Source organism: Falco peregrinus, chromosome 7 (assembly GCF_023634155.1).
Source record: "Falco peregrinus isolate bFalPer1 chromosome 7, bFalPer1.pri, whole genome shotgun sequence".
Lineage (NCBI taxonomy): Eukaryota > Metazoa > Chordata > Aves > Falconiformes > Falconidae > Falco > Falco peregrinus.
The window spans coordinates 45,565,322-45,593,148 of NC_073727.1; the positions used below are offsets into that span (position 1 = coordinate 45,565,322).

The following is a 27,827-nucleotide window of genomic DNA, read 5'->3' on the forward strand; positions in this document are numbered from 1 at the left end:
AAATTTGAATGCAACAAATCCTTTAAAAATACAATAAAATATTATTTTCTTATTCCCGAAGAAACAATGCATTTTCTTCAAAATTATAAACAGCTTATTGTCAGGCAGGCCTGACAAATTTCAGACCTGGTTTAATGACATTTTTAATGTCTGGTTTCTTGGGAACACTCCAGACAGGAAACATCTGGTTTGTCCCATTAGAAACTTAAGCCTTTGCTTCTAGATTAGCCTTATACAAGATATAATTTTCAGAAACTGAATATAGAAGATTTGCATTTATTCTGGGCTTTCTTTAATTGTATCAGGTACTGTACATTAATTGCAAGCACTGTGAGTGTGCCATTGTATTTCCCAATTGGGCTTATTTTTCTAATCTATAATTATTGTCATTTGAGCTTTTTAAATAGCATCAGTTGTACCCTGCAAAAATGTACCAGTTATATGTAATTGGCAGACTGCTAAAAGTCCTGATTTTGAACCAAGACTCAAGTGTGTAGGTAGTTTGTTAATAGAATAAGCAAGGGTGCCTTACCCCAGATATACCCTATCTAATTACAAGGCAGAGTAGGAATAGGAAGGAATAATGTAATGATATTCTTCCATACAGAAGGCAGTAGTCTACACATACTGGCAGCTTAGTTGGTGTGTAATTTTTTTTTTATGGGTAAAGCAAAATTTTAAGAATTAACTTAAAATTAATAATAAAAGGGCTGCTTTACAGATATTTTCAAGGAGTCTTCCAAGTGTGAATAGTTACATAGGAAAGTTATAGAAGTATTTATTTGAAAATATTACAAGTAGACTGTCATGGAATGAGAAAAGACAGTCTCTAAAAGATCTCCAGAGACAAGACAAACTCATGTTTAATTTAATATGGGCCAAGTAGAAGGAGTGAGCTGGGAGAAGAAAAATCTTATTTGTTCAAATCTTTTATTGCATTTCAGACAGATATGAACAAGACAAAGCTCTATTTATCTAGCCAAAAGGTAAAAAAGTTGCATAATAGAACTTGATGTTGCCTTTATGTACAGATGTATACAAACAACTATCCGTCTCCAAGATTCTAGACAGAAAGATTCTGTTAGAAACAGGGGAAGCCTGAATGTAAAAAATAAAAGGGATGTGCATATCAGAGAGGATGTCTGCCACAGAATGATCAGAGAGAGCTAGAGGCATATGCAAAATGTGGTAAAGCTCTATATTAAGAATACTAAATTTGCACTAAGTCCAGAAAAACTCAACTTAGGGGCAGGTCTAGATTTTACCTTCTGAAGCTGGTGACTCTGGGTTATAGACAGTAGCTAAATTAATGTTTGCAAATGCTGTTAAGCCCATAGATGAGGTAACAAGGAAAGCATGATGGGAATTCAGGACAGAATGCTGTGGATGAAAACATTGAAAAGGAGTATCCTGTAAAGAATATGCTGATGGGTAAGGAGAAAAGAACAGATGCAAGGAAACTGTACTAGACCATCCATCTTTTCCATTATTTTAGCCATTCAATTAGACAATTTCATCATTTAGATGAACAACAATAATACATTTAAAAAAAACCAGAAACATTTTTGCACTCTTGTGGTATTTGCCCAAATACTTTCTGCAGTGGAAGGACTCCACTGAGTTAAGCAGGCACTGTCCTGCCCTCTCAAATCTGACAAATATAGGGCAAATATACTTTTGCCCTATCATGCTCTCAATTAGTCTAATTAGCACTAATTAACTAGTAAATCAGCAAATGGTTAACTAATTAACATATCGGTGCTTCCCAGAGTCAATTAATTGGTTATTTTAGTTTCAGTAAATATCCTTACCAAGTAGAGTGAGGCAAGTGTACAATGCTTTAGAAACACATTTCTTATTTGAAAATGAGATGTAATAGAGCTATACTTCCAGAAACAGCCTTGTTTGAAAATCAGAAAACAAAGAAAAAAGCCTGTTTTTATGATGAAGTTAACTCTTTTTTGATGCCTAAAGTAATATGTGGTTCTAGTCATTAAATTGCTTTCTTTAATCCAGCAGACTTGGCTTAAACTGTGAATCAACTGCTCAGAGTCCATTTTATTCAGTGCATAGAGGTGTTTAGTTGAGGAAGACCAAAGTTTCAAATGTTTCCTTAGCTGTTTTTCTTAGTTAAGAGGAGGAAAAATGGTACTCTGGCTCTGCTCTTCAGTTTTCAGTTTTTTCTCACAACTTGTATTCTGGAATGTGTAAAGGAAGTTTGTCTTATGCTATAATTACTTTCCTAAAGTAGTAAATTTTACTTCTTAGGTGCGCTAAGAAATTATTTTTAAACTGTTCTGTTTTCTTGAGAAGACTATACTTATATTTAGGCAGCAGGTATTTTCTGTATATGAAATGAAAATGTGTTTTATACATATCTAGTTCCAAAGCTCACAGGTCATGTGCTTACACAAGTGGAATAGGGTTTTTTCCTAAGGCAATAAATGTTTCGCTATTCCTGTGAAATATGTTTTATCATTTTATACTGTTAGGCATTAGCATCTGTATTTTACTAAAATATAAAAATTAAATCTTGTTTCTTTTGCAAATAGAGGGCAGAGGAACCAAAGGATTAACGCTGCACAAATGCAATCATAACTCAGTACCCTACTGTTGACAGAGCAAGGTGCTCCAAAGATGTTTCTGATAAGAAGAGTTTTGATTCATTCACCTAGCTAATGGTTGCAGTAGCTGAAGGCACTGCCCTTGACTTTGTATCGCCATCCCTCTGCTGCAGCTCACTGCCTCGGCAGCTACATGATACCAGAACCTGGCAACTTTTAGCTGCCTCACCACATACTCAGCTCACATCTCCTTAGCTCACCCTTTCCTCCACCTTCAATTCAATACCAAGATTTCAAATTCTGCACTGAAGTGACCAGCGTGCACACATAAGCTCTCTCTCTTGTGCCAGCTCTGCTGTGTGGGTGGTAGTCTTCAACTAAAGATTACCAATACCTAGGATGACTCTACCTTAACTTTTCCTAGATTAGCCACAGTCATTTACCAACCCCCCTGCTTGCTGCTTATATTCTTTCAACATTCTTTCCTAAGGCTGAAATTTTTCATGACTGGAAAAAAAAAAAGAACTTGAGTTTGCATTAAGATAGTTAGAATATATGCTAAAAATCTGTCAGTCTTCCTGCTTTCATTAATGATGGCTATCAGCTAGAATCCAGGATATTGTTGTATAGCAGAGATGCATATTTTTTCTCTCTCACTTAGAAATACCTATGGCATATTGGCAAGACTGACTAAAAAAGGGTTAGGGCAGCAAACAGGTATGTGTTTTACATACATGACTCCAGTTTTCATTCTAACCAAGAATAACTTAGAAGATTTCTGGTAAACAAAAATAATTATCTGAATTAAAATGAATAGGGTTTAGTATTTAATCCTAAATATAATTTAGTTTTGCAACAAACAGTACAGATTATAAGAGAATTTTTCTGCTGCCTTTGAAAGTACTTCCAGCAGCAGGTGAATTTCAGATGTGTTACTTGTCTAACAAATGACTAACATCACATTCCAGAGCATTTCTATGTTTTTTAGAGTTCCTTTTCCACTCTCACCTATTATAACCTTGTTTAACATAGGAAGTACCGTCAAATTGTAGTATCAGTGAGATGACTATCAGCTAAAAATGAATCTGATTGCAATAGAAATAAACAAACTTCAATAAATCACAGTAATGTGCAGACTGACCTGTCCAGTAATAGGTTAGGTGCAAATAAAAGCTTTCCTGGGTGTTCCATGGAGCGCCAGACTAAGCCAATCATCAGTATCTCTAACCAGGCACATTCCAGTAGATGGACCTGATCATGGAGTGTTAAATCCACAAATCCTGAAAGAATAAATAGGAGACAGTAAAAAAACCCTCTAGTTTTGTAAGTAGAACAGCATTACTCAAGAGAATCAGGTTAAAAAGTGCATTGGAGCTGTATAACCAAAAAGAAGAAGCGATAAAACAGGCATTTGTTCTCTTCACATTTGAGCTAGTTTTGTCTATCGTTAGGTCCACTTTGGTTCCATCCTACAGAACAGTCAGCACTTTCCAGCCCCCTGGTTGTGTCCTGGCTGTACCCTGCCCCAAAAGCAGGGCAAGAGCCAGGTGAGCATCTCCATTCCCATACCTGTTGCTACTAGCCTGGGAAGAAAGGGGCAACTGTTTGCTCCAGTGCCACGCTGCCTGGGGCATGATGGAGGGAAAATGGAAAACAGAAAAATCCTCATAAAATGAAATGATAGCTGTAATCACCTAATCCTAGACCACTTTTCCTGGTGGAATGCTGGTTTACAGATTTGTGAACAATTCACCATACTGCAGGAGCTGTATCTGTGTGGAAGAGGGCCCAATACAGCATTTCAAACTAAGTAGGGAGCAGATGCTGATCACTGCACAATCACAATTCACTGATGAACTACTTGTTTATATTTCTATTGGGCTATAGCACCTAGAGGAATGAGGTGAACCTGTATTACTCTGTATTTAAACAATGCTAGCAACAATGAATGCAAAATGAAGAGATTGCTTCTAACAATACTAAAATATGAATATGAAAGAATAATGATGAAGGTAGATATAAAAGCATAATGACAGTGGTCATTCTTGTGTTCATTCTCTATTTGAGATTCTCACTTTTCATAAATGTTAATTTCAATCCAAAGATACAAGGGAAGGAGAGATTGCATAATACGGTTTATTAGATCCTAGCAGAACGTATTCTTTCAAATTAACATGAACTTCCTAAAACAAAATATGTAGAAGTTCCCTTAAAATACACTTTATCTTTTTATTCAGTGTTTCTTTTACTCAGTGTTATGAATGAACCACTTCATTGAACTTTGCCTTTTTTCTTTTTTTTTTTTTTTACAAGTGTAATTGATTCATATTAGTCTTCAGAATACCAGTGATAGGGTAAACTACCTTACCAGCCCAGTAAAGGGCAGTGATTTTGCTTCTGTGTTGTGTCCTCACTACAGACATATACCAAGTCAGTACTTAGAAAATGTTGTTATGTTCTACAAAACATTTGTTAATACAATTATTTTTAATTGAAACATCTGAGAGAGCTAATCTGTCTGTTCATAGAGAATCATTCAAAAACAAGGAAACAGCTTTGGCATGTCTGAAATAAAACTCATCTACCAATCATTAGGAGTGAATTTAGACAGTTTCAGTACCTGCTATTTTTATGAAAGTGGTAACTATTAGGAAAAAAATTGTCTTTTTCTGTATTTTTCCATATTACCAAATGCAAAAATTACTTTCAGACTTCACAGACTGATGGAATGGCATTTGCATGAGCCACCAAACAGCCTGAAACAATAGAGCTGAAACTTAAAAGAGCAACATTCTTAACTACAGTGTTGATTGCAGCACTCAAGAATGAAATTGGCAGAAAGAAACTGCTGTCTCTATATGGAGAACAAACAATAAACATAATGTTTTCTGTTAAGTATTCCCTTGGTACGTATGATACATAATAATATAGTGGTTTTATATATGCTTGAAGAGTACCGCAGCAATGCAGGGACACAAGTCCCCATGTGCTGTTTGAAGTTTGCAATCAGTGCAATACAAGTCAGTTACATTGCCATCATTCCGTGTGGCTGCACACTATTCTGTAGCAGATTGCTTTGATTGTTGCAGGAAAAAATGAGCTTATTACAACTGTGGTGATTCACTTTCCTGTAAAACTCTGCTCATTCTACAATATTCTGGATGTCAAAATGCTTTGCTTTGTTCTCCACAGTCTCGATCTTTATTTTTAGTACACCTATTCTCAAAGCCCTTTTCATTCCCACCTTTTTGTTAGCTCTATTTGTCCACATCCCTGCACATGAAATTTCAGATTGCACTGAGGCTAAGTAATCTTTACAAAAACTAAACAGAGAAATTAAAAAAGAAAGCTAATAAAGTACCTCAGTTGTATTGCAAAGGAGGGGTATTTTGTTAGCCTGCTCTGAGAATAGAAATACACTGCTCAACAATGTTAACATCCTTTAAGTACCTGAACTTGAACACTTTGAATTAAAAAGTCCTACAAGGATTGGCCAAGAAAATTATTGCTGTCTGGAATATTAACTCTGATTTCAATGAGGCTAAGGAAGTTCCAAAAAACTAGGATTAAAGAGAAAACTGATTGTGACTCCATGGTTTAAAACATTGAATTATCTGTTAGCCTGATATCTACAAAACAGCTAACACAAACCTTGATTAATGCAGGTTTAAAAGTCTGTAATATAATAATACACATAAACAGTAATTCATAAAATATGTATCAAATAACCTTGGTTATTTGGTGGCTTTTTAGGTGACGTTGTAAGTTTAGTTGATAAAAATAGTTTTGATGAACCAGACTTCCACAAGACATTTGGTTTTGTATAAACATGCAACAAATTAACTGAATTAAAATATTTTAAATGACACATCTCAGCATGTAATGCTGCTCTATTTCTAAAGGAATGCCATACCATTTACTTCTTTACTTTAGACCAGCTGTTAATAATGATATGGAAAAAAAGAAATCATGATTCAGATGTCATGATGGCATGTGGGAAATAATGCAAAAAGCAGGTTGAATATGTGAGCAATCTAAATCACTCACTAGCTTAATCATAAAAATACAGACAAATGTTTGAAACCAAGAGCATTAAGCATATATACAGGGTGGAAACTATAGCAGCTATGAAGACGAGTTGGAAACAATGAAGAAGAATGAGTCCAGTTTGAACTTGCAGTGGGAAGCTACCTCTAATAAGGCTGAGAGAGTAAGAAAGTTAAATTACCTCTGCGTTACCTGAATCTGGTAACCAATCTTCAAGCAGGATGAGAAGTTGGACAGAATGGTAAAGAAACATCAAAATTAATACAGCATGGAAAAACATGCCTTCTAAAGAGGAAGAAGAGGACTTTAGTTACTCTTTGTGAGGCTAAATAGGTTAAAGGACTGCAATGAGTAAATATCTAAAGAAAAAGAGAATGGCATTACAGAAGGTAATGGCATAACATAAAGAAGCTCATGGTAGAAGCTAAACACGCTCCAAGTCAGACTAAAAATGAGGGGTCATTGTTAACAAAAAAAAGTAGTTACCTAAATGACATACTAAGTTTCCATGAATTTGCTATCACTAGAAACATTAATCAACAACTAATTATTATTTTTAAGACTTACTCTCGTTCAAGCAAGCTAATTCTGAATAATGTTACAGAAAGTTAAACTAGATTATGAATAAATCATTAGTCACTTCATCAGAGCAAGCTGCACTAATGTTGCTAAAATTATGTGTAGATGTGCACTGCATTCTCAAATATCAGTGTTCTTTTAATGCTGGTGAGTTTTGAAAGAAAAAGTATTTTTGAATTCTAAATGTTTGGTTATTGTACTTTAAGGAAAAAGGAAGACCTTCACTGTTGATAAATGAATTAATTGCAGTTTACTGATAAAACCTACATCTGATTCCCCACACCAGACTGACCAATTGCTTGACTTTATGAAACATATCAAAATCCTTGTGTGCCCAAAGTATACAGGATCTAGACTGCCATTAAGCCATTCATACATCATATGCTTTGCAGGAGAAAGAACTTTCAGAATGAGAGCCATGGCTGGATCATCCCTTTTTCATATACAGATAAATTAACTATTTTTGAGTGATTGCAACACAGAAGACAATAACTGTTCCACAAACTCTTGTATATATACGGCAATCTCAACTTCTGAAAAGCCAGAAAGGTCTTCTGAGCACTCAGCTAAGAGTAGGTAGAAAATAAATTTGTTATGTGTAGAACACAAAACAGTAATGTTCAAACTAAACTGGTTATCCTTTCTGATAGAAAGCAGCAGTATGTACTGTATCAGTAACAATGCAATACAAATCTCTCTCCTCCAGACAATAAGACACCGTGAAGCAGCAGTGGGTCCATGGAGAAAAAGCTATAAAAAGCCCTATTTTGGCAAACATGACTCTCTAGAGGTGACATTAGACTTGGGAATCCAAAATTGTATGACCCTACTCTCCTAAAAAAGGAAGGCAGCAACCATCTACAACAGGTATAAGCAAGTTTCTTTGTAAACTGGGAATTTGGGCAGTTGCCTAAAGGGAATGGTTGTCGTGAAAGAACACAAGGACTGCTAGAAGTAGTATTAGATAAAACATAGACCCTGACAACAACAGAGAAGTGGTTTATGTGCAAGATGGTCTGCTTATAGTAAGGAACAAAATAAAGCTTAGATGGTTTTCATCTTATTGCTACTGTAACATAGGTTGTGAACCCTGCAGTCCTCTGAAATAACTAACAACAACATATATGTCAAATTTTACCAATCATATATTTTTAAAGTAATACATTCATCATTTATCTTAGTGACTTTTGACCTAATAAGTAGATTTCTATTTTATCAGAAATTATTTCTCTAGCAATTAACTTTCCCTGAGACCAAATATCCAGTGTCATTGCAGATGCAATCCTAAAACAGGAAATCCTCCAGTGGGTACTTAATGTTATTTAAGGATCATTTAATTATCATCATTTTACAGCTTCTACTAATATTCTTAAGACACAGCTACAAGGTGTCCAGACTATTCCTCTTCTCAATACAAATGATAAAGCAGTCTTCTTTTTCATCTGATCCATATGTTCATACCATACGTCTTAATTACCACAGTGGGTACCTGAAATATAAATTTCAGCCAATATTTGCATGACAATAAACAGCATTATGCCACAGAGAATGACTCTGTCTCCAGGTGCTTTGAAGGAAAGTAAAGAAAAAGCAGTAAAAAGTTTTAAAAGCAATAGCAAAACTCCATCTAGCAAAATATCCCATTTACAACAGCAATTGATACCAGATGGTTATGGGAAAACATACAGCAGGACAAACATATGCTTTTACAGAAAGCGTTCTCAGGCTCCAGTGGTATGTGGCTCAGGGACTTTTAGAGCCAAAGATGGTCTTTTAGTGCTTAATGTCCCTTAATGTTTTTTGTCCCAAGTTTGTCCATATGCTTTTTGAACCTACTTAGTCATTTAATCCACTTCAGGTTTTTTATATACTCTGGAAATAGTACTCTCCAGTAAGAAGTTTCACACTCTGAGTTAATTCTAGAAAAACTACAATCTCCTGTTGTTCTGGAAAAAAATCTCTTATTTCCATTTGATGCACCTAATTATTGTATTGGAAGACACCATCATTTCCTATGTCATCATCTCACTCCTAATCTTCTCTTTTTCCAAATATTTTTAGCATATTCAATCATTCCTCACCTAAAAGTTATCCTGTTCACCTTTGAACTCACTTTGTCCTTCTTGGAGCATTTTCCAGTTCAGCTATATCCTTTCAGACAGTAAGCTAGGACTGCATAGTTTCTCAGTTTGCCCTTGTCTTCATTACCTTAGTCAACAATGTAATCCATATTTTTAATGACAGTTAGTCATGCCTTTTTTTTCAGCTAACTTATGAGTATGCTGAACAACATAGGCCTAACTATTGAACTGCAGAGGTTATTTCTTTCCTAAACACACTGCCTGCTTGTCTGGAATGTCTTTAACTTGACAGCAACAGAATATTTTATAATATCCCCTGTAGCAAAAAAATATCAGATGTTATAATACACAAAAATATTCTGGGAAATCAGAACATTCCTACATCGTATGTCTCAAATTTGCACAGATGAACCACTATTTTTTTCTGTCTTAATGCACTGTTTTGAAAAGTGGCAACAACCACAGCAAAAGGCTGTTATTTACAACTCAATACAGTATGTCAGCTATGCAATGGTCATGTAGGCCACATGCAGAAAAAAACATTATTTAGGTTGGTAAAGACAGCAGGGAAGCAGTGGTGAGTGCTACAACCTAATAGCTAGCAACCATTCAACAAAGCAAGCAAATTAAAAGAGGTTTATATAGACAAAAATATCTAAGTAGATCGAATGGACAAACAGAAAAATAATTCCTACAGCAAGCTCTGTTCTCAAGAAACAGCCAGAAAGAGGAAAACCAGCATCTGTTTCTCTTAACCTAAAGCAAGTTGGAGGGCCAATAGCTCAGTCACCACTGTTTGATCAATGCACAAGATATCTGCTTGCTGTAGTGCTACAAGCTCGGTTCCCAGCCTCTTCACTTCAAGCAGAGAAGTGAGACAGCATCTACGCATTTATCTAGCACGTAAGATGACATTTTGGTCTCAACTTAAATGGATCACTCAGCCTCCTCAAGTCTTAAGGCTAAGCCCTGAAAACTCTTAGCTAAAAGGTAGATGAAAGCTAAGAAGTGGCTAAAACTCGCACCTTGACTATAGCCTTGTCTGTACACAGCAACAGCAGGGCAAAACAGAGGTCAAGGACAAGTGAATCAGAGAATCACAAGCACTGTTTTTTCCATTAGTCTCAGTATTCACACAGATATTTCTATAATGCTACTTATTCCTACTTCTTTCCACAGGTTTTCATAAAATAATATAAGAAACTTTTATTAAGTTTTCTTCTGAGGGCACTTAAATTATTGGCTTAATTGTTTACACAACTCCAGTGTTTTAAATCAAGACCTATTTTGAAGATCTAATGTTTGAATGTATAAAATACATTTTCAATCCAAACATTTTGCTAAAAAAAGGAGTCTCATTCTTTCATTTTTTTATAAAGGGACATTACTTTTGTTTCTGTAAGTGGGATCGGAAAAAAATTAGCTGCGATTTCCTGAGTTTTAGGGAGGAAAATCTGAAAGGTAAACAGCGCAAGTGGCACACTTGTAAGAGCCTCTAAATACTCTGTCTGCTTTTTCAGAATTCTCTCTTTTTGCTGCCTGTGTAACTATAATATAACAGAATATCAATCCAAACTTATACACTGTCTCCTCTAAGTCTAAACAGTCTGTCAGAAACAAAATGAGATGAGATCAGAGAGAACAGCATCTGCTCTTAATTACTGTTAATTCCCTTTTTACTTCGTATTTGCCGTTTTCAGCTCTAATGGTTCTAAACCTCTTTCTGAAAAATAACAATTACAATTTACAGGCATAAACGTAATGTGAATTAGGGATGTTTGGGGAAAAAAACCCAAAAACTCAGAAGGACCATGAGGCTCCACTTTCACAGCCTGTGTTCATACTGAAGGTCAAGATCAAGCCAGCTTTTGCCCTTCTCCACAGGAGGTTTCTGTCCTCCCTGAGTTCACCTTAGGAGACCTGCCTCATGGTTCAATAGGTGTACCACCCCTGCCAGACTCCCCACCTGAAGCTGTCCCCTGGAGTGGGATGCCGCAGGGGTGTCACATTCTTCACTTTTATTTCAGGTCCCATGTCTAGGACCTGGTCTGTTCTGCTTCTCCCTAAAAGCTGCAGTGTGATGATTCCAAAATGTGTTTCTCAGGTAAATGAGAACAATTTTGACTGTCTTCCAGGAATATAGAAAGTTAGCATGACTTCACTCAATGCTTTCCACTTGCACAAAAAGTGCATACTTTTTCAGACCTGTTCATTCTATATCTTTTCAGGATGAGGAGACAAAAACGATCCTGAGGCTATTCCTGGTCCAAATAACCAATGCCTTGTTCAGGACAGGAATCTCTCCTTCCCTCTTCAGGTACACACCAGCCTAAGCTACCACTGAATGTCTCTTGCATACATCAGATCTAATAAACACTGTCCTATTTCAAATTTCCTATACCAAAGCAGCTTGTAAGGAAGTTAGCCACGTGGAAGCAGATCTACTCAAAGTCAATATCTCACACCAACACAATCTGGATTTAGGGCTGTGGGAACGCTTCAGGGGTAGTGACAGGTAAGCACCACTGGTCAGACATACATTGTCTCCTCCTGACAAACCCTGGCCACATTTTTATGAAATGAAATACTGCTGGCTTGCCCAGGAGCGACATCAGTAGGCCACAGCAGGGCAGCAGCTTGGCCGGCACTGCTCCGGGGAGGGGGGGCCCGCGGCGTGCCCCGGCAGGGCAGGGGGACACCCAGCCTGGGAGCTGACCCCTAGCTCGGAGCTCTTGTGAGCGCTGGGGACAGTTGGGTTTCTCACTGAGCAGCAGCTCGAGCAAATCATTCTGCAGGATTTGATTGCTTGGGAAAATCTGTCCTACGGTGGTGGGTGGCCAGGCCATGTGCCCAAAACCCAAAGGAGGTTCCTTCCTCACCCGGCGCTCCCTGGCGGGGCGCAGCTTGGCGGGGTGGCCAGCTGTGCTGCGCTGTAGCTCCGGCCGCGGCTGTCACACAGCACAGGCAGACCCACGCCGAGTACTTTTGTGCCCTGCCTTTCCTTGCATGTGTAACTGCATCTGCCTTGACTAAACCACAGGTTTTTATTTTGCAACTGTTTCACTTAGTTAACCAAAGATTATTCCAGAAAGTGCATTAGCAGTACCAGTTAACACAAATACATTGAGGCCTTCCATCAGGGAACATAATAAAAGTAATCAGCACTCACATAGCACTTTACATTTTCAAAGGGCAATAAAGCTATTAAGTATTATTAAATGTATTTTATAGATAGAACACAGAGAGGTTAAGTGCCTCATCCAGGGGGAGGCAGGATTAGAACGGAGGTGTGGCAGCTCTCAGCGCACTCGCTAGTCCTTTCAGCCACAAAAAGTCCTTGGGGTGGAGAAGCCTCCTTGAACTCAAGTGCAAGTTGTGTCTCTTGCAAATCAGTAAAAGGCAAAAAAGACCCTGAAGCAACTGAACTTTCCTCAAAGAGAAAAAGGAAAGAAAGCCTTACCCAGTTAGAGTTGGGGGGGCGGATTGTTTAGCGTGTGAGCAGAAAACCTGGATGCAGGGAAGTAAACAAGAATTAATTCTTAATTGGTTTTAAAACAGTCACTACTCTAGGCAAGGTAAAAAAATCCTAGGCCTAAGCTTTCTTCCCCTCTAAACAAGCACTTTTGGAAGTTATTAAGATAACAACAAATCTTACTGCTAATAATAATTATAACAATAACAACAACAGCAACTACTGTATAAGATTATTGATAGGGAAGGCTGACTGCCAGTTTGCTAGCGAAAGTTTATCATACTGTTTTCATAAAGCGAGAAGGGAGACATATACATATTTTCTGTACAAAAACCCAAGCACTTCAAATAATTAAAAAAAAAAAAAGTTCATTATTACAGAACAAAACCCTTTAGCAGTTGTTTAAAGCATGTTAATTATCATTCATCTCTGGGCTGTAACGCAGAGGTCTGAGACTCAGGCTACACTTTGATAACAGTAAGATGCTACTTTTTGGTTCTTTTACCACTGAGAGCTGTGCTACTTCTAAGGGAGTTCAGGCTTGCAAATAAAATACACAGGACATCGCATTCTGAGAATGGGACGACAGCAGCAGCCATTCCCAGTGAACTTAAGTGTAGGAATGGACTGTCAGCTGCATGTGAAAGCCTTTCTTTTGAAGGGCATGCCCTGAATCTTTCCCTGCACAGGTGAAGAAGGATACTATGCAAAATGTATTAGTTGCTAACTAAAATACTGTCTCTGCAACAGTTAATTACATTACGCCAAATTTATGCCAGTATGCAGGCTGTTTGCAAGTAGGTTTGAGGTTTGTTTTTTTTTTAATTTGTCATTTTTGTAAGAGGTCACCACTATGCAAAATGTTTCCCATCAAAAGCAGATCCAGCTAAAATCATTCATGGGGCTGGTTATGCATTCTTGCCTGACTTTTACAAACTCAGAAGACACTCTCATAAATACAAGCTGTCCTCCCTACCTCATTCTTTCCCCTCCTTCCCCTCCCCACCCCACCAGGGCTGCTATTCTCTTGGTCTGTTCTGTTGGTTTAAGTGTTCAGCCAACTGATGAAATAACCCGGCAGAAGGAGGAGCGTGAAAGCTGAGCAATGGGCAGCTAGGGAGCACCAGCCACCTCAGATGGTTTATGCTTTGTGTAAACCTGCCCCGGGACTTGAGGTCATGTGCAGCATGACTTGGATTTTTTTGTATGTTCAGCTGCACCCAAGAGACCATGAGGTTTTCAGCATTTACTTGACCTCCTTACTAAAGTACCAGGCTATGCTCCAATCACAACCTAAATCAACCGTAAGCAAGGGATAGTTATGTGGCTCTTGAGAAAAATTGTTTGAGGCAATAGGTCTCTTTAGGTAATCACTTTTTAAGCAATCATAGATTTTAAGCAAATGTATAGTCATTGGAAGGGGGAAAAGGAAGCAGACAGAAGTAGACTCTCACATCTTTTCAAATGCCCTCAACATGCCCCTGAGAGGTTTCAAATGGTCACTTCAATAAATAGTTATCAGGGGAGAGGTTTAAAACCAAAAATCAATGTGTGAGTCTTTCCATTTGTTTTTCTCATTTACAGATTGCACCTATGTGCTTTTGCTACATCCTTTTACTAATTTCATAAGCATTTGCATTGGCAAAGGCACACTGTCTTGGGCAGCATCACCCACCTGGCATTTGCTGCAGCCCTGGAAGACAGACATTGCTAGAGGAAGAGGACTCTGAAAAAACTCAGAGTAGGCAAAGGCAATGCAGATTTGTCACACAGTCTAATGGCCATAGGGGTGACAGTATAGGGGTGGCAAGTGAACAAATCTCAGTTAATGTGATCCTGGACACCTACTCTGCCACAGCCAGCTCACTTCTCTGCACTTCATTTTTTCCACAAATGTTAGGGTATAGAAATATTTCCATAGTTCTATTTTTTATTCTTTTTATTACATTAGTTATAAGAATTATATGAAAGACCTGAAGGTCGTCATAACACAAAGAAGATGATATTGGAAAAGAGATAAAATCTCCTTTGCAAGGTAACACAAGCAATGATCAGCTTCAGCCACACTTCTCAACTAACATTATCTATTTAAGGAATTAGAAGCTAAAATTAATGATTATTAACCCTATTATTTCTGACTGCCCTAAATTTCTGGGTTTATGCTTTTGATTATTTCAAATAATTTTGTTTAATGCTTTAAGCATTAAAGTTTCACCGTTTCAATTTGTAGCTCCACCCATGTCTGGAAGCTTGAGAAATATCACTTTTGAGTTTAACATCTTTTTTAACTACAACAACTTTCATGTGATGAAACTGGGAGGGCTACCCTCTCCCCTTCTTCATTCATAAAATCCAGTCAACAAAGCAATAAGCTTTCTGCTCCACAGTCTATTCCATCCCAGGATCTACTGTACCCACCACTGAACCAATTAACATTCATTGCAGCAGCATCTGGAACTAGCAGAAGAGAGGATTATTTTGCAACCAAGGAAAAGAGGGAAAAATACTGTCAAGTCTGTAGTGAACTTGAAGATCAAAACTGCTTCAAGACTACAAATAGAAATTGCTCAGAACATAACGTGCTGTACCCAATAAATGAAGCATAACCTCAGAGTTCACGGTCTGGTCACTCTTTATAGCCATTAGGACATAAAACTAGCTTGACTAAGGCACCTGCATCCATTTTATTTCTTCAGATTATTCACTTTTGGAGAAGTCTTATTTTTGTCTATTGCACTTGTATGCAAGCAACAGAAACTACGCATGTACATGTACAGTTTCGTGTTCATTACACCGGCTGGTACCTACACCAAAACAGAACCACAAGCATATATAAATGAGGCTCAAATGTTTATTTCCCCTCCTATTCTTTTCACCCCTACATGACTGGCTTGGAACAGAACACAATCTCTGAAAAATTATCCAAGAAATTGTAATGACACATCAAAGAGAAGAAAGACAGCAAAATTAATTGCAGCAATTTCCTTTAACCACTACAACAACAACAGCATTTTAGCAGCTGCGTGGGAGTGTCATCATATGACAGAGCAATTACAGGGAAAGAAAGACACTGGAATGCAGCTGGCCATTTGTATTAATTTTCTTGTCCAGGGAAACATTGTAAGTTGGCAAGCAGCATGTTTCAAAAAACCACATCATTCACTTAGGCCCTTTTCTTCCACACTCTTCTTCAATGGATAGCAAACCTGAAGTACACTTCAGCATCTGCAAAGCCTCAGGCAACCTCAGGATGGACCAGGCTCAGGTGTGCATACACAACACAGGTGTTGGCCTTGGAGAACCACCACCTTATACTCAAGCTCCTATACTGCCTGCTGAGACACATGCTGAAGCTCTAGCTGGTTGGAAGCACTCTAACAGGGCATTTTACTTTCAAAAGTGGCAGTTTTATGATTTTAAAACACTCTGGAGAACATGTCACATTTCACAAAATTAAAATTAAAAAAATAAAACCAGGCTGGTTTCTATCAGGGAACATAGACCATCCCTCTCAGCTACCTCACCTTAGTTTTCAGCACTCCACCAGGCACCTATTTCTACTCAATTTTGTGAAAGGTACCTAAACTTCTAGAATAACTAGGACACATTTTTCCAGAATTGTCTCCTTTTCATTTTAAACAGGTGACTAAAATATTCAAAATCTTAATGAAATTTATTTTGTCATATTTGATAAAATGTTTCATTTCACCTGAAAAAATTACTACCTAGCCAAAAGGTCAAAAAAAATGACATTTTGTATTAAGGGAAAATGATTTTTTTTTACTGTTTGGATCTGCCACAAAACAAAGAAATTAATTATTCACACAACTCTGATGGAGACATCTGGAAAAGCTTTGGAACAGTGTACAAACTCATCCAAAGTAACCGGACCTATAAACCCTATTTGTCATCCTTTGTCAGGATGGAAAGTTGCATGGACTTTCATTACATTAAAAAAAAATCACAGTAAAACTTTTTAATAAGTACCATAGCAGCAATTATAGATCAAAAGAAAAATGTGTAACTTAAAATTCAGCAAGTTTGCCCTGGAATTATCATTTGATATTTTTTTGAAAGTGGTTACAAAAGTGGTAGTTTTCATCTTTCCCATTTACAGATAAAATTTGATTTATTTTGTTTCTCTTTTTTCTTTCACTTGCATACGGAATGTGAGTTTGACGGATTCCTCATGGATGAGAATAAAACTTTTAGCTTGAATCAGGAAATAGATCCAATCCACTTCACACAGTTCAGACATAGGCTAGGAGACTGTTTTATGAATAGCGTCACCACACTGACCCTCAAGGTGCAATTTGGTTCATACATAGAGGACTTTTTTCAGGCTGAAAGCTCCTGTCCTCAGAGGCAGAACTGTTTGATGTAGGAGCTCTGAGGCAGCAAATATTATGTGACTTCACCCAAATGATGTTGTCCACATTCGATGATATCCAGAAGGTCCTTGGGTTCTTATTAAATACTTCTACAGCTCATGTGTGATTATAAACATCTAGAAACACACTTAAATATAGTCCTACCCCTATTAACATCAGGCATTCTCAGCCTGCTCAGAGACTCGGAATCCAGGAGACATAACGTCAGGCTGGTAGCTTGTTAAGAAGGTGAACACAGCTCATCAGCATTACACCAAACTATTTCCAACATCCCATTACTGGCAGTTTCTGACAAGCTGATACTTCTGTCTCCCACCTACTTGAAACCAGCACTTAAAAGTTACTCTGCAACATTACATGTAAATAAAATATCTCCTAGAAAATCTGGTAACAATTATTCACTGTCAGCTGAAGAGGAGCAGATCTGAATTCATCAGACTGCAGTGATGGATTTTTATCAAAATCCCTCAGAAGCCCTACTGCTGATAAGGAAGGTACAAAAAGCCTCATCTGGGGTTTAAAGAAAAGAGCAGGCTGACTGACCTGTCTGCTGAAATAAGACAGTAAGGGAAACGTGTTGATGCTGCCTGGCGGTATCTCATTCAAATGCCAGGATCTTTCTTGAACACTTAATTAGAAATTGCCTCTTCAAAAAATAACCAAAACCAAATGCATAGAGTGGAACAAAGGCATAAAAATAGAGAAAAAAAGAAAGAGAGCTGAGGAACGTGATTTCAAATAAATTATGCATTTTAATATACTGCACTATTTCAGACTTAGTTATAATTAATTTTTCCTTAGACATGCTTAGCTGTATCAAAGCTTGCTTCTCAGAACAGCTTTGTAGAACACCTAGATAAAGTAGCATGTAAAACTTCTGCAAGATATAAACCACATTTGTGAGAAGAAAGGCATACTGGCAAGGCATAAAACAAGAGCATAATGAGCATTACTAAAAAAATAGCAGATTTAATTTGTATTTATACCTGTATGCTAAGAGTCCTAAATCAGGCTTTTTTTTTTGTTTCATAGCAGGGCTAATTACTGTGCTTCACAGCTTTCCCATGCAGCAGATAAAGTTCTGAGATGGATGGGTACACTGTGACACATTGTAATAGAGTTATACAATCTAACAGATCAAGGCATTGGCACAGCCAGGAGCAAAATTGGTGTTTTCCCGTAGTAAAGCAACATTCTTCCCAAAAGGCCTGGTGTAAAAGAACATAACCTTACATGTGTACCTGGGGGGGGGGGGGGGGGGGGGGGGGGGGGAAGTGCATTTAGTATTCATGTCAGAGTCAGTGATTCTCCATAGCTGGGTTTAGATGAATACCAAGCAGAAAGAAAGTCTGCCGTATGATGCTTCTGTTACTTCAGGTCGCTATTTACTACCTGTACAGTACAAAATTGGCCCAAAGAACTTCCAGAAGAATTTACTGCCTTCCTGGAAGACAAAGACAGAAGAACAACTTTTGAAAAATATGCACTAGAATAGGCAACCAGCCACAAAGTAACTCAGCAAAAAGAGAGCCCCAGGGTTCCTCTGCCTTCCAAATAGCACACTTAAGTAACAGCCAGTCTTTGCCTCCTGGGAAGTAAAGTCTCTTGCACCGCAGAGAAGGAAGCAAACTAAAGAGACTCCATGAACTAGGATTCATCTTGAGTGAAGGGGAAATTACCATGTTTTCTCTTCCCTTTAACTCTCCAGCCCCTCACAGCTCTGGCATAGCATGACAGAACATATTATAGATAGAGCAGAAATAAGTGAAGTAGAAGCCATACAACATCTACTTCAGCAGACAGGATAAAGGCTGTAAATGGTGTCAGTAACTGGAAGATTCTTGCCTTTTGTACAGGAGAGACTGGGAAAGACCTCTTTGTTGAAGTAGAAATAAAGAGAAACTAAAGTAGAAAAAGGCTTTAGAGCTCTATGTTACTATTGACACTACAAATACATGTGTTTTTTTCTAGCACACTCATATTAATACTTGCCTCTCCGTTGCCAGTATACCATCACCCTCACATTTCAACTGGCTCAAATATTTTGTGCTGAACTGAACTGGGGAAGTCATGCAAGTTATAGGCACACAAACACACAAAAAATGGTTTTGTTTTAACCCAGATCAATTCCTCTGCTTGCACAACCACCCCAACCCAGGGGGAAGCGGGGAAGCAGAAAGATAGGCACCACTCTAGCTGGCATTGCAGCTGGAATAATTACTTGTGAAACTACAATCCCACAAAGTATGTCCTACAAATGTATGTGAAACTCATGAGAAATACTACCTTTGTAGCAGTCAAACGAGATTTCTGAAATAGGTCAGATGTACTATATTCATTTATAGTAGTTATGGCAACATTATGATTTTAGCTTTATGCTCGTCAGTTGTTTATAATACAATGAGCATACCCAGTCAGAGACTGTTCAATGTTTTAGTGAACACTTGAATCACTTGCCAGCAGCCTGTGTAGCCACTTCTCTATTTGCAACCATGTTTTCTGAGGGACAGCAGCTGTTGCAGAAGATCCTTCATTATTAAGCTATTGATAAGATTTAATATTCTCTAGGAAATTTACAATTAACCTAGTATGTCACATTCCTTATCTTTGTGAATCAAGTAAAATAAGATTTCTTGAATTTAAATTTTCTAATCACCTCAAACACTCCAGAATGTAATTTAACAGGAACACAATGTATTTTGCCGAGAGTCTAAATAAGATTTTGAACGGTACTGTTCCCTTTGTCTATATATTAACTTTGATTATGAGTCTCATGACTTCCTACTAGACTAGCTGAAAAAACTCCCAACCAAAATTCTCAAGCTGCAGAAACAAAAATCACTGAAATTCCTGCCAACGAGCATTTTCTTTTCCTGAGGTCAGCCTGCTCGTAAGGAATACCAGATACGCGGGAGAATCCCTTGGTACCCCCCAACATCCTAAGCAGTGCCCCTTTTGGATCAGAAAAGGGAGCAGGACACTAAGTCAACCTCAAGATCTTGATTCCTCCCTCCTGTTTCCAAGACTCCTCTGTTTAAGAGACCTAAGAAGCTTTAGGTCTAGACCTGAAGTCTATCTGCAGTGATAAATAATTGATCTCCTTCTCCCTGCTGAGGACTGTGGTGGACAGCTACATTTCTTAGAAGGAACTGAACTTCCCATAAGGAAGAGAGAAGGCAATATTTTCTTATGGCCACTCTTAGCTGAGAACAAACTCCTGGAGGAACAAGGCAATCACAGATTTCTCATTCCCCATTCCAATGTGGGATGGGATGTGCTTTAACTTGCTTTCATTACTTAAATTCACAGCAGTCCTTAACTAACACGCAGACAAAACAACATACTCTTTACACACGTAGTTCATTTCCTGGAGAGATAATCAAAGAAAATAAATGAGCAGCATAACAGATGTGTCATATAATGCACCGCTGCAGTGATACAGACAGGGTAAGAGCCTATCTAGAAAATAAATCTTTCCTAATTATTTCTATGTATCTTAAAAAACGTCTATGTATCTAATATGAGATTTTAGTGAATGAGTCACTTGAACAGAAAATTAATACAGCTGATATTAAAATAACCTCTAAACTGGAATTACAGCTGATTGTGCTCAGAGATGTAGTACTGGAGAGAAACTAAAAGAAGTAGGCTGAAGTTATTAAACATCAAGTAAAAAGGGCCAATTTATGTGAGTTATGTGAACAGGGAACAATGGATATGTGCGCATGCACATACATATCGCATCAGTGCTTTCCAACAATCGCATATTCTTTTTGTAAATTATTTTAAGAAATAAATTAATCAGGAGGGATCATTACTTACTGTTTACTTAGAGCAGAAATTAACGAGCGTTTCTTGGAAAGCTCCAGGGTTCAGCATAGCTGAAGACTCTAAGACAGACATGTTCATCCAAGAGTGTAAATTACTTATCAGCTAAAGAAAAATAGCAGGAAATGTTTTTATAAAGGGATCATTTATTTTAGAAATAGAATATTACAGTTTAAGTATTTTATTTCCTTACATTTTGGCTAAAACTATAAAAATTATTACTGTGGCTTCTCATTTTTGCCTCTTTGTTTCCAAAGACCAATACAATTTCATCTTCAAACATTTATTATCAAATAAACTTGGATGTTATTGAATGCCCAATAAGCTCAAATATGTAAGTAGTTCTTGTTGGGTGTTATTACTCATCTGCCACTATATTACAAATAGGTAAAAAATATTACTTACACTAAGTCAAATTTTGTTAGTGAAGATGTTTGTTCTTTGACATACATGGTTGGGAAGCCCCAAAATTCAAAGTTTTGGGATTAAAATATTTCTATCTCTGGAAAGTTCTGAACAGAATAGGCCTTGTAATAGCACTTTGGGTCTTAATTTTAAAACCATTGTGTACATAAGGAACTTTACATATGTGGAGTAGTTCCATAATCTTAATAAATGTATTTAGACATGTGCATACTTCTAAAAACAGATATTTACAGGGTAAATTTGTCTTAGATTTAAAATTAAATTTCAGCACATACTCTGTTCAGGGATATTTAGATGGAGAGATGTATTTGAGGTTCATCATTCTGAAGAAGGCTGGTTTTTGAAAACATCATGTGGAGTAGATTACTGTAATTACTGTGCTGATCTAATAAATGGATGCCTATTTGAATCATTTTTCAAACTGTTCATTTCCACAAACAAAGGGAAGTAAGACATCTCTGGGAAAACAAATACTATAGCATTTAAAAAGAAATACGGGGGTTTTCCAACAATTACTGATTCACTAAACAAATGTTATGAAGGATGTTGTTAGCTACATTCCTTTTAACCAAACCAAAACAAAAAATTCCCAGTATCTTCTTCCTCTGGACCTCTTCAATGTGCTTCTCTACTTTTTGTCCCAGTTGGAGCCTCCTTGATGCTGGTCAACTTGCTAACCCTAGAGTTCTGATGCATTTATCTCCCCTTCCATATCCCCAATTCTAGGAACAACCTAGAGTATGGAAACCATTGCATTAGGATACCTCTTAAATTTGCACTATCACAGTTGTTATTCAGATGTTGATCCTTTTTTCTCCTGCTGTAATGTTTTCCCAGTCTTCAGCTAGTGAAAGCACTCTCTCTATTTTTGTTCCTATAGACACCTGCAGCCAAAGTTTATGTTCCTTTCTGAACACTTCCACTTCACTGTTCCTTCTTGGCTCTGGCTTTTCCTCGTCTGACACAAGCTTCCAGTGTATATAACCCTGTCCTTTAGAATCAGTGTCTTCCCCTCAGTCTCTCACTTTCAGACCATTAAGTCACATGGTCTCATTCTTTTCTTTCATTTAAATTCCTCTACAGGAGAAAATATACCTCACTGTGTTTCAAAAGCACTAAAAGACAGTTCTATAGATTATAAAAATAAAAGCTACTTGCAAGAGTGGGTCTGTCTCATACAGCACCCAGAAGCTTGGGGAGGAGGATGGAAAGAAGGGGTTTGTTTGGTTTTACACAATATAGAGATGAAAGTCTAAAGATGTTTCCCAGACTAAGAAACCACAGGGATGGAAAGCTTTTATTTCAAATCAAATATTTTTAGCTTTGCTGACCTGCATAATCATGCAACTGCACGATACTTCTCAGTCTGATGTTCAAATTCAAACGGTGATTACCTTATTCCACTATAAGGACTTATCTCTTACGTGGTAATAAATTCAAAATTCACAGAAATTAAATTAACAAAAAGCAGCCATAAATTAAGATCCAGATGCTTGTTATCATTTCTCATTTGGTTACAGATCTTTTTGCTTTCCCTGTTTTTCCCCTACTAAGTCAAGGGAGAAGTTAGAGTATCGCTTCAACAGATTAAACTGATAAGTGGAAGGGTGGGGGTTTTTATAACATTTTACAAAAATCCACAGCAATCCCATTGGTCAAAGGAGAAGAGACTATAAAGCAGATATTTTGAAAGGTTTATCAAAAATTATTACAGGAATTGCAAACCATTCCATTTTTTTTAAGCCAAGTGTAAATTATTGCCAAAGGGATCACTACACTCAGAATCTCAGAAGCTCTGTAAACTGTTTGGCACCTAAAGGGTTAGTAACATGCACCACTCTTGTATAAGACTTCTTTCCTTCTCCTGCAAGCTGACTTTTTTTTTTTTTCCAAGGTTTAGAGTCTCTGAAGTGCAGTGTAAAATTGTGGCTATTGTTGGCGTCTTTACACACTGTTCCTAATTTAACAAACAGAGCAGTTTAGAAGGTCAAATAGGAAAACAATATCTTAAGAAAATAGCAACTTCTGTGGCTTTGAAATAAAAAAAATAACTGTGCCAAAATGTTTATCTCCTCGGTTCATGAAGCCATAAAATAAGCACAGCACCGTGAATCATCTCAAAACTTCAAAGCTTGTATGCCCAACGTACCATTTTAGGGCTATTAAGTTGTACAGCTACTGTACTTGTAGTAAATAGTTATACAAGATTGTAGCAGCAGTGCCAAAGATTTCACCCTTGCAACAGAATTTCCTTAAAGCTACACCCTTTACCATGAGCCTACTGTATAAGCTTGTAATGATTCTTACCATTTCAAGAGCTTCTTCACAAAAAAAAAATATTGATAATTACATTGAAAATACCGCCTTCCTTTAGAGAATACAGTGCTCCAAATATAGATATTAAATGATATACACAGTACACAGATGCTGAAATACAGTAAGTTAATTCCTCTGACATATCTGCATTTCTTAGAAAAGCTAAGTAATGGTTTTGCTTATTGCATCATGAAAACCCTCTAAACTATAAAACTTCATCCTACGAGACTGAAGGTGGTACTATATCTGCAAGATGTTATGTAAACCAAGAAGAAAATGGAAAACTATCTTTCAGAAATATGTGATTCAGAAATGAGCAGAACATTTATTAATCTATGCTGATACCTTGCTTACATGTGATTTTTTTGTGATTTATCCCAACTAAATGGTAAAAGGCTCAATTTACATGTCTAGCCCATCACAATCTGTTAGCGCGCACCTTGTGCATCTGCTTGCTATTCCAGCTGGCTGGGGTGATCAGAAGGCACCACTGGTATTTCACAGAGGCCATCTGGGAGGACTTAAGCCAAAATCCCCGTTAGGTCATGTAAAGAACAATCCCTGTGGGGCATCCTGAATTATTTGTATATGTCATAAGACACTGTGCGAGATTTTTGTTCATGTAATCTGGCAAACCCACTTATGTCTGTGGCCAAGGTTTAAAGGAAAATTAAAACAAGCTTTTAGGCCCTTGGCATATTATGAATTGCATTGTCATGGGAGAAGTTTGTTATGACCTCAGTTAAGAATCATGTCATACTTAAATATTGAAGATCATTTTATAAGGCTATGCACAGGAAGCTGCCACAATTTCTCTTTTCCCCAGCAATTTGTTACACCACCAAGATTGCAGAGTCAATTTAAGCAAGCTTGAACTAATGCTGAAAAAATTGCCTTAAACATTTAGACCAGTTGCCACCTTCCCAATCAGGACATGTCTGCAAAGATGCCTCATTTTGGACGTTGTCTTCAGTGTGTCTTTATAACAGATCTCTGCCTACATTATACTACACAGTCCATCATAAATTGTTTTCATTACTCCTTTTTGTAGAATAGATTCGCTTCTATCTAGTACATCTTTAATTAGCTGTTTCTTCTTCCATGCCCACTTATTTACATCATCAGAAAGACTGGCTGACCAAAACAGTATCTTTACTAGTTACTTTGACACACTCCCCCTTCTTTAAAGCTTGCACAGCAAAATAAAATCCAAACATGTCTCTGAAAGTCCTTACACTTATCTGTAAATTGTATCTTCATTGCATTTCTGCTCTGTTAATACCAGGTTTTTTCCTTCCCCAACAAATATGCTTTCAACCTAGCCATTTTTATTGACTTTGCTTCTTGCTTTCCATCAGCTAAGTGCCTGCATTTAGCTAAAAGAACTTGTGTGATGCTTCCAAGGCTTGAGAGGTGTGCATAGGAGAGGCTGTTTCCTGCAACTGTTTTTTTTTCTACTGGTAAAAAGCACATTAGTTTTTTAGAAAAAGATGTTTTTACCCTTAATTTTGAAACTTGAAACCTTAGTAGATTAGCTGAGAAAATAACTCAGTGAAATCCCACAATTTTATTGTATAGAATACTTTACCTGACAGAAAAAAGGTTATTCAGTTATTCTGTTTATGTATAAAGTATATGAAAATCCTCTCTAATTAAGCAGTATTGCATAATCCCTAGTAACAATGGAGTATTCAAAGGCAACATACTGTGGAGGTGAAAATACGACTTATATTGCCAGATATATTTCTCTTAATGTACATTTATTGCCAGTACATTCCAGCAGCAGGAAACAGAAAAACAGTCCAAGCAAAGGCCGTATCTTTGAAAGGTGATCAGTACTTCTAAGATTTAATATCAGCAACTAAGAACACTCCACCTTTTCTAAGGACCAAATGAGAGATAAAAAAACCCAAAACAAAACCCAAACCACATTTAAGCACCTAGCTCCAAAATTCCTACTCTCAGAAGACCCAATTTTAGAAGCAGGTAAACAGTTGAGCCTGAATTCTTTTAAACCAACTTTCTAAATTAATTTCTACTTTTGATCATGCATACCATCCTCCAACCCCCAGCACCAAGAACCAGCTAAGTATCCAGCACTTTCAGAATCCCCAGACTATTCATATTCTGTCTCTCCTGCTTCAGGACCTTCCTTTGGTATGATTATTTGCACAGTGCCTAGTAGATGAACTATAATTGGGAAGGAAGTTTGGGGAGGTTTTTTAACCAAAGTTCGCCAGTTTTATATCAAACATCACGTGTTAGAGTACTTACTAATGTACATACATAGAGTCATTTGGTTTAGTTTCTCCTTAGGAGCTATTTTGACAATTAACAGGCACATTTATTGAATGTAAAATACATTGGATATACATAAATAGTTGATAACCTTATAAATTTGATTCTCCAATTTCAGAACCTTGCTTAGGAAATAAAAGACATATTTGGTAAACCAGGCAGTTTTTTGATCATCAGACGTAATCATCTTGTGACAAGCTGTTTTAGATAGATTTCTGAATAAAAAACATATTCAAGTTTCCCTAACAGTATTGTTTTGTGTTTAATAACATTTTCATTAATTATGTTAACTATCAAAATCTAATGTCACAGAAGAAAAATTTTTTCCAGTTGGACAACATAATGAATTCAAAATGTGGTATATCCATGTTGAATGTAGATCAATGGATTTTAACAGATTTAGACTAATTGTATTTCTGAAACCAATAGAAAAGTCATTTGAATTTAGCTGTTTTGATAGTGAATAGCTTTAACACTATAAATAAATGCTCATCTTTCAAAAGCATTTTGTAAAAGCATGATCCAAAGCATACCTAAATTAACAGGAGAACCTGCCCTTGACTTGAACAGACTGTGGATCAGGCCTTAACCACTGTGACTTTGTCAAGAATAAAATTCTCAGGTGATTTCTTAGAAGATACGATGAGAAATGAAACACACAGAGGTTGTCATTGATCATAGCTGGAGCCCACAAAGTGGCATGTGAAAAGTGGTAAAAAGGGAACCCATGAGGACTGGGAAAGAGTCAGATTTTATGGGTTATTGATTTACCAGGAAGAGTCTTTCCAAGTTTAAATGGAGGAAAACAGAAAAATGGTATAACCTGAGTGTAACGTTGAGGTAATGTACTATGTGAGAGTTGTGGTGCTGTTCTCTAACATCCCTTCATAAAGCAGCTACATAATTTTAATTAAACAAAAGGCTACAGTAGGAACTTAGACCTCAGAATCCCAGTGAATTATAAAGTACAAATTACCATGTATGCTGGTATTTTTACAAAGCTAAAAGTACAGCACGTGCAATAAATTTCTAATAAACATTAAAATTTTAACTTATGAAAAGTAGTCTTGTAGACTGAAATTTAAAAGAAGATGGACTTTAATTACAAAGCTACTATCTCATTTCATTTACATAAATTAATTAAACCACATCAATGAATGTGTAACATACTTTCAACCAAAAATGTTACATACTTCCCACAATTCTGTAATTCCCTTCTAGGAAAGATGAGTCATAGCTCACCAACCATTATGCACCAAAATGATGAATATAGAAACATCTAATTCCAGCAGGACAAAATTTTCATACAAAAATTGCTATTCTCTCTCTTCTTCAGACCCAGAATTCATGGAATATCTGTAATTCATGCTCAAAAAGATAAACTGCCAATCAAATAAATAATACTAATACTTAGGGATTTAGTAGTGATTCTGAATTTATGGCTTACTTTACAGACATGAGAGTAAACTTTTCTTTCAAGAGAGATCTAAATAAGTAACATAAATTTATTAGAACCAATTGGTCAGATTTGGCTTTTAGTAATCTGTTTTTACCTTTAAATTTGCTAGGTTTTATCTGAAAAAAAGGATTTGCAATCAGAAAACAGCCTAACATTCTATACTGTGGGGAAATATCTTCTCTTAAATAAATCTTTCTTCAAAAGTCACTTACATTGCATTATAGGGTTTTTATCAACTAATTTAGCATAAAATTTGTGATATTTTATGTATTTATACTTGAATAATTTGCATGAATCAGAACATGTAGTGTGAAAACTAGTGTGTCTTTTTTCTATTGGTTTGCCACATAAAGGTTTCTATAGTCC

General features: G+C 36.9%; 1 protein-coding gene across 2 annotated transcripts in view; it reads right to left on the minus strand.

The window, feature by feature from the left end:
• The window catches only part of ESR1 (estrogen receptor 1), a 114,785-nt gene that overhangs the window by 24,080 nt on the left and 62,878 nt on the right, over window positions 1–27,827 (minus strand). For both annotated transcript variants that reach the window (XM_055810944.1, XM_055810945.1), the window contains exon 5: window positions 3,706–3,844. In XM_055810944.1, coding sequence (XP_055666919.1) covers window positions 3,706–3,844 — 139 coding nt within the window. The remainder of the gene's footprint in view (window positions 1–3,705; window positions 3,845–27,827) is intronic.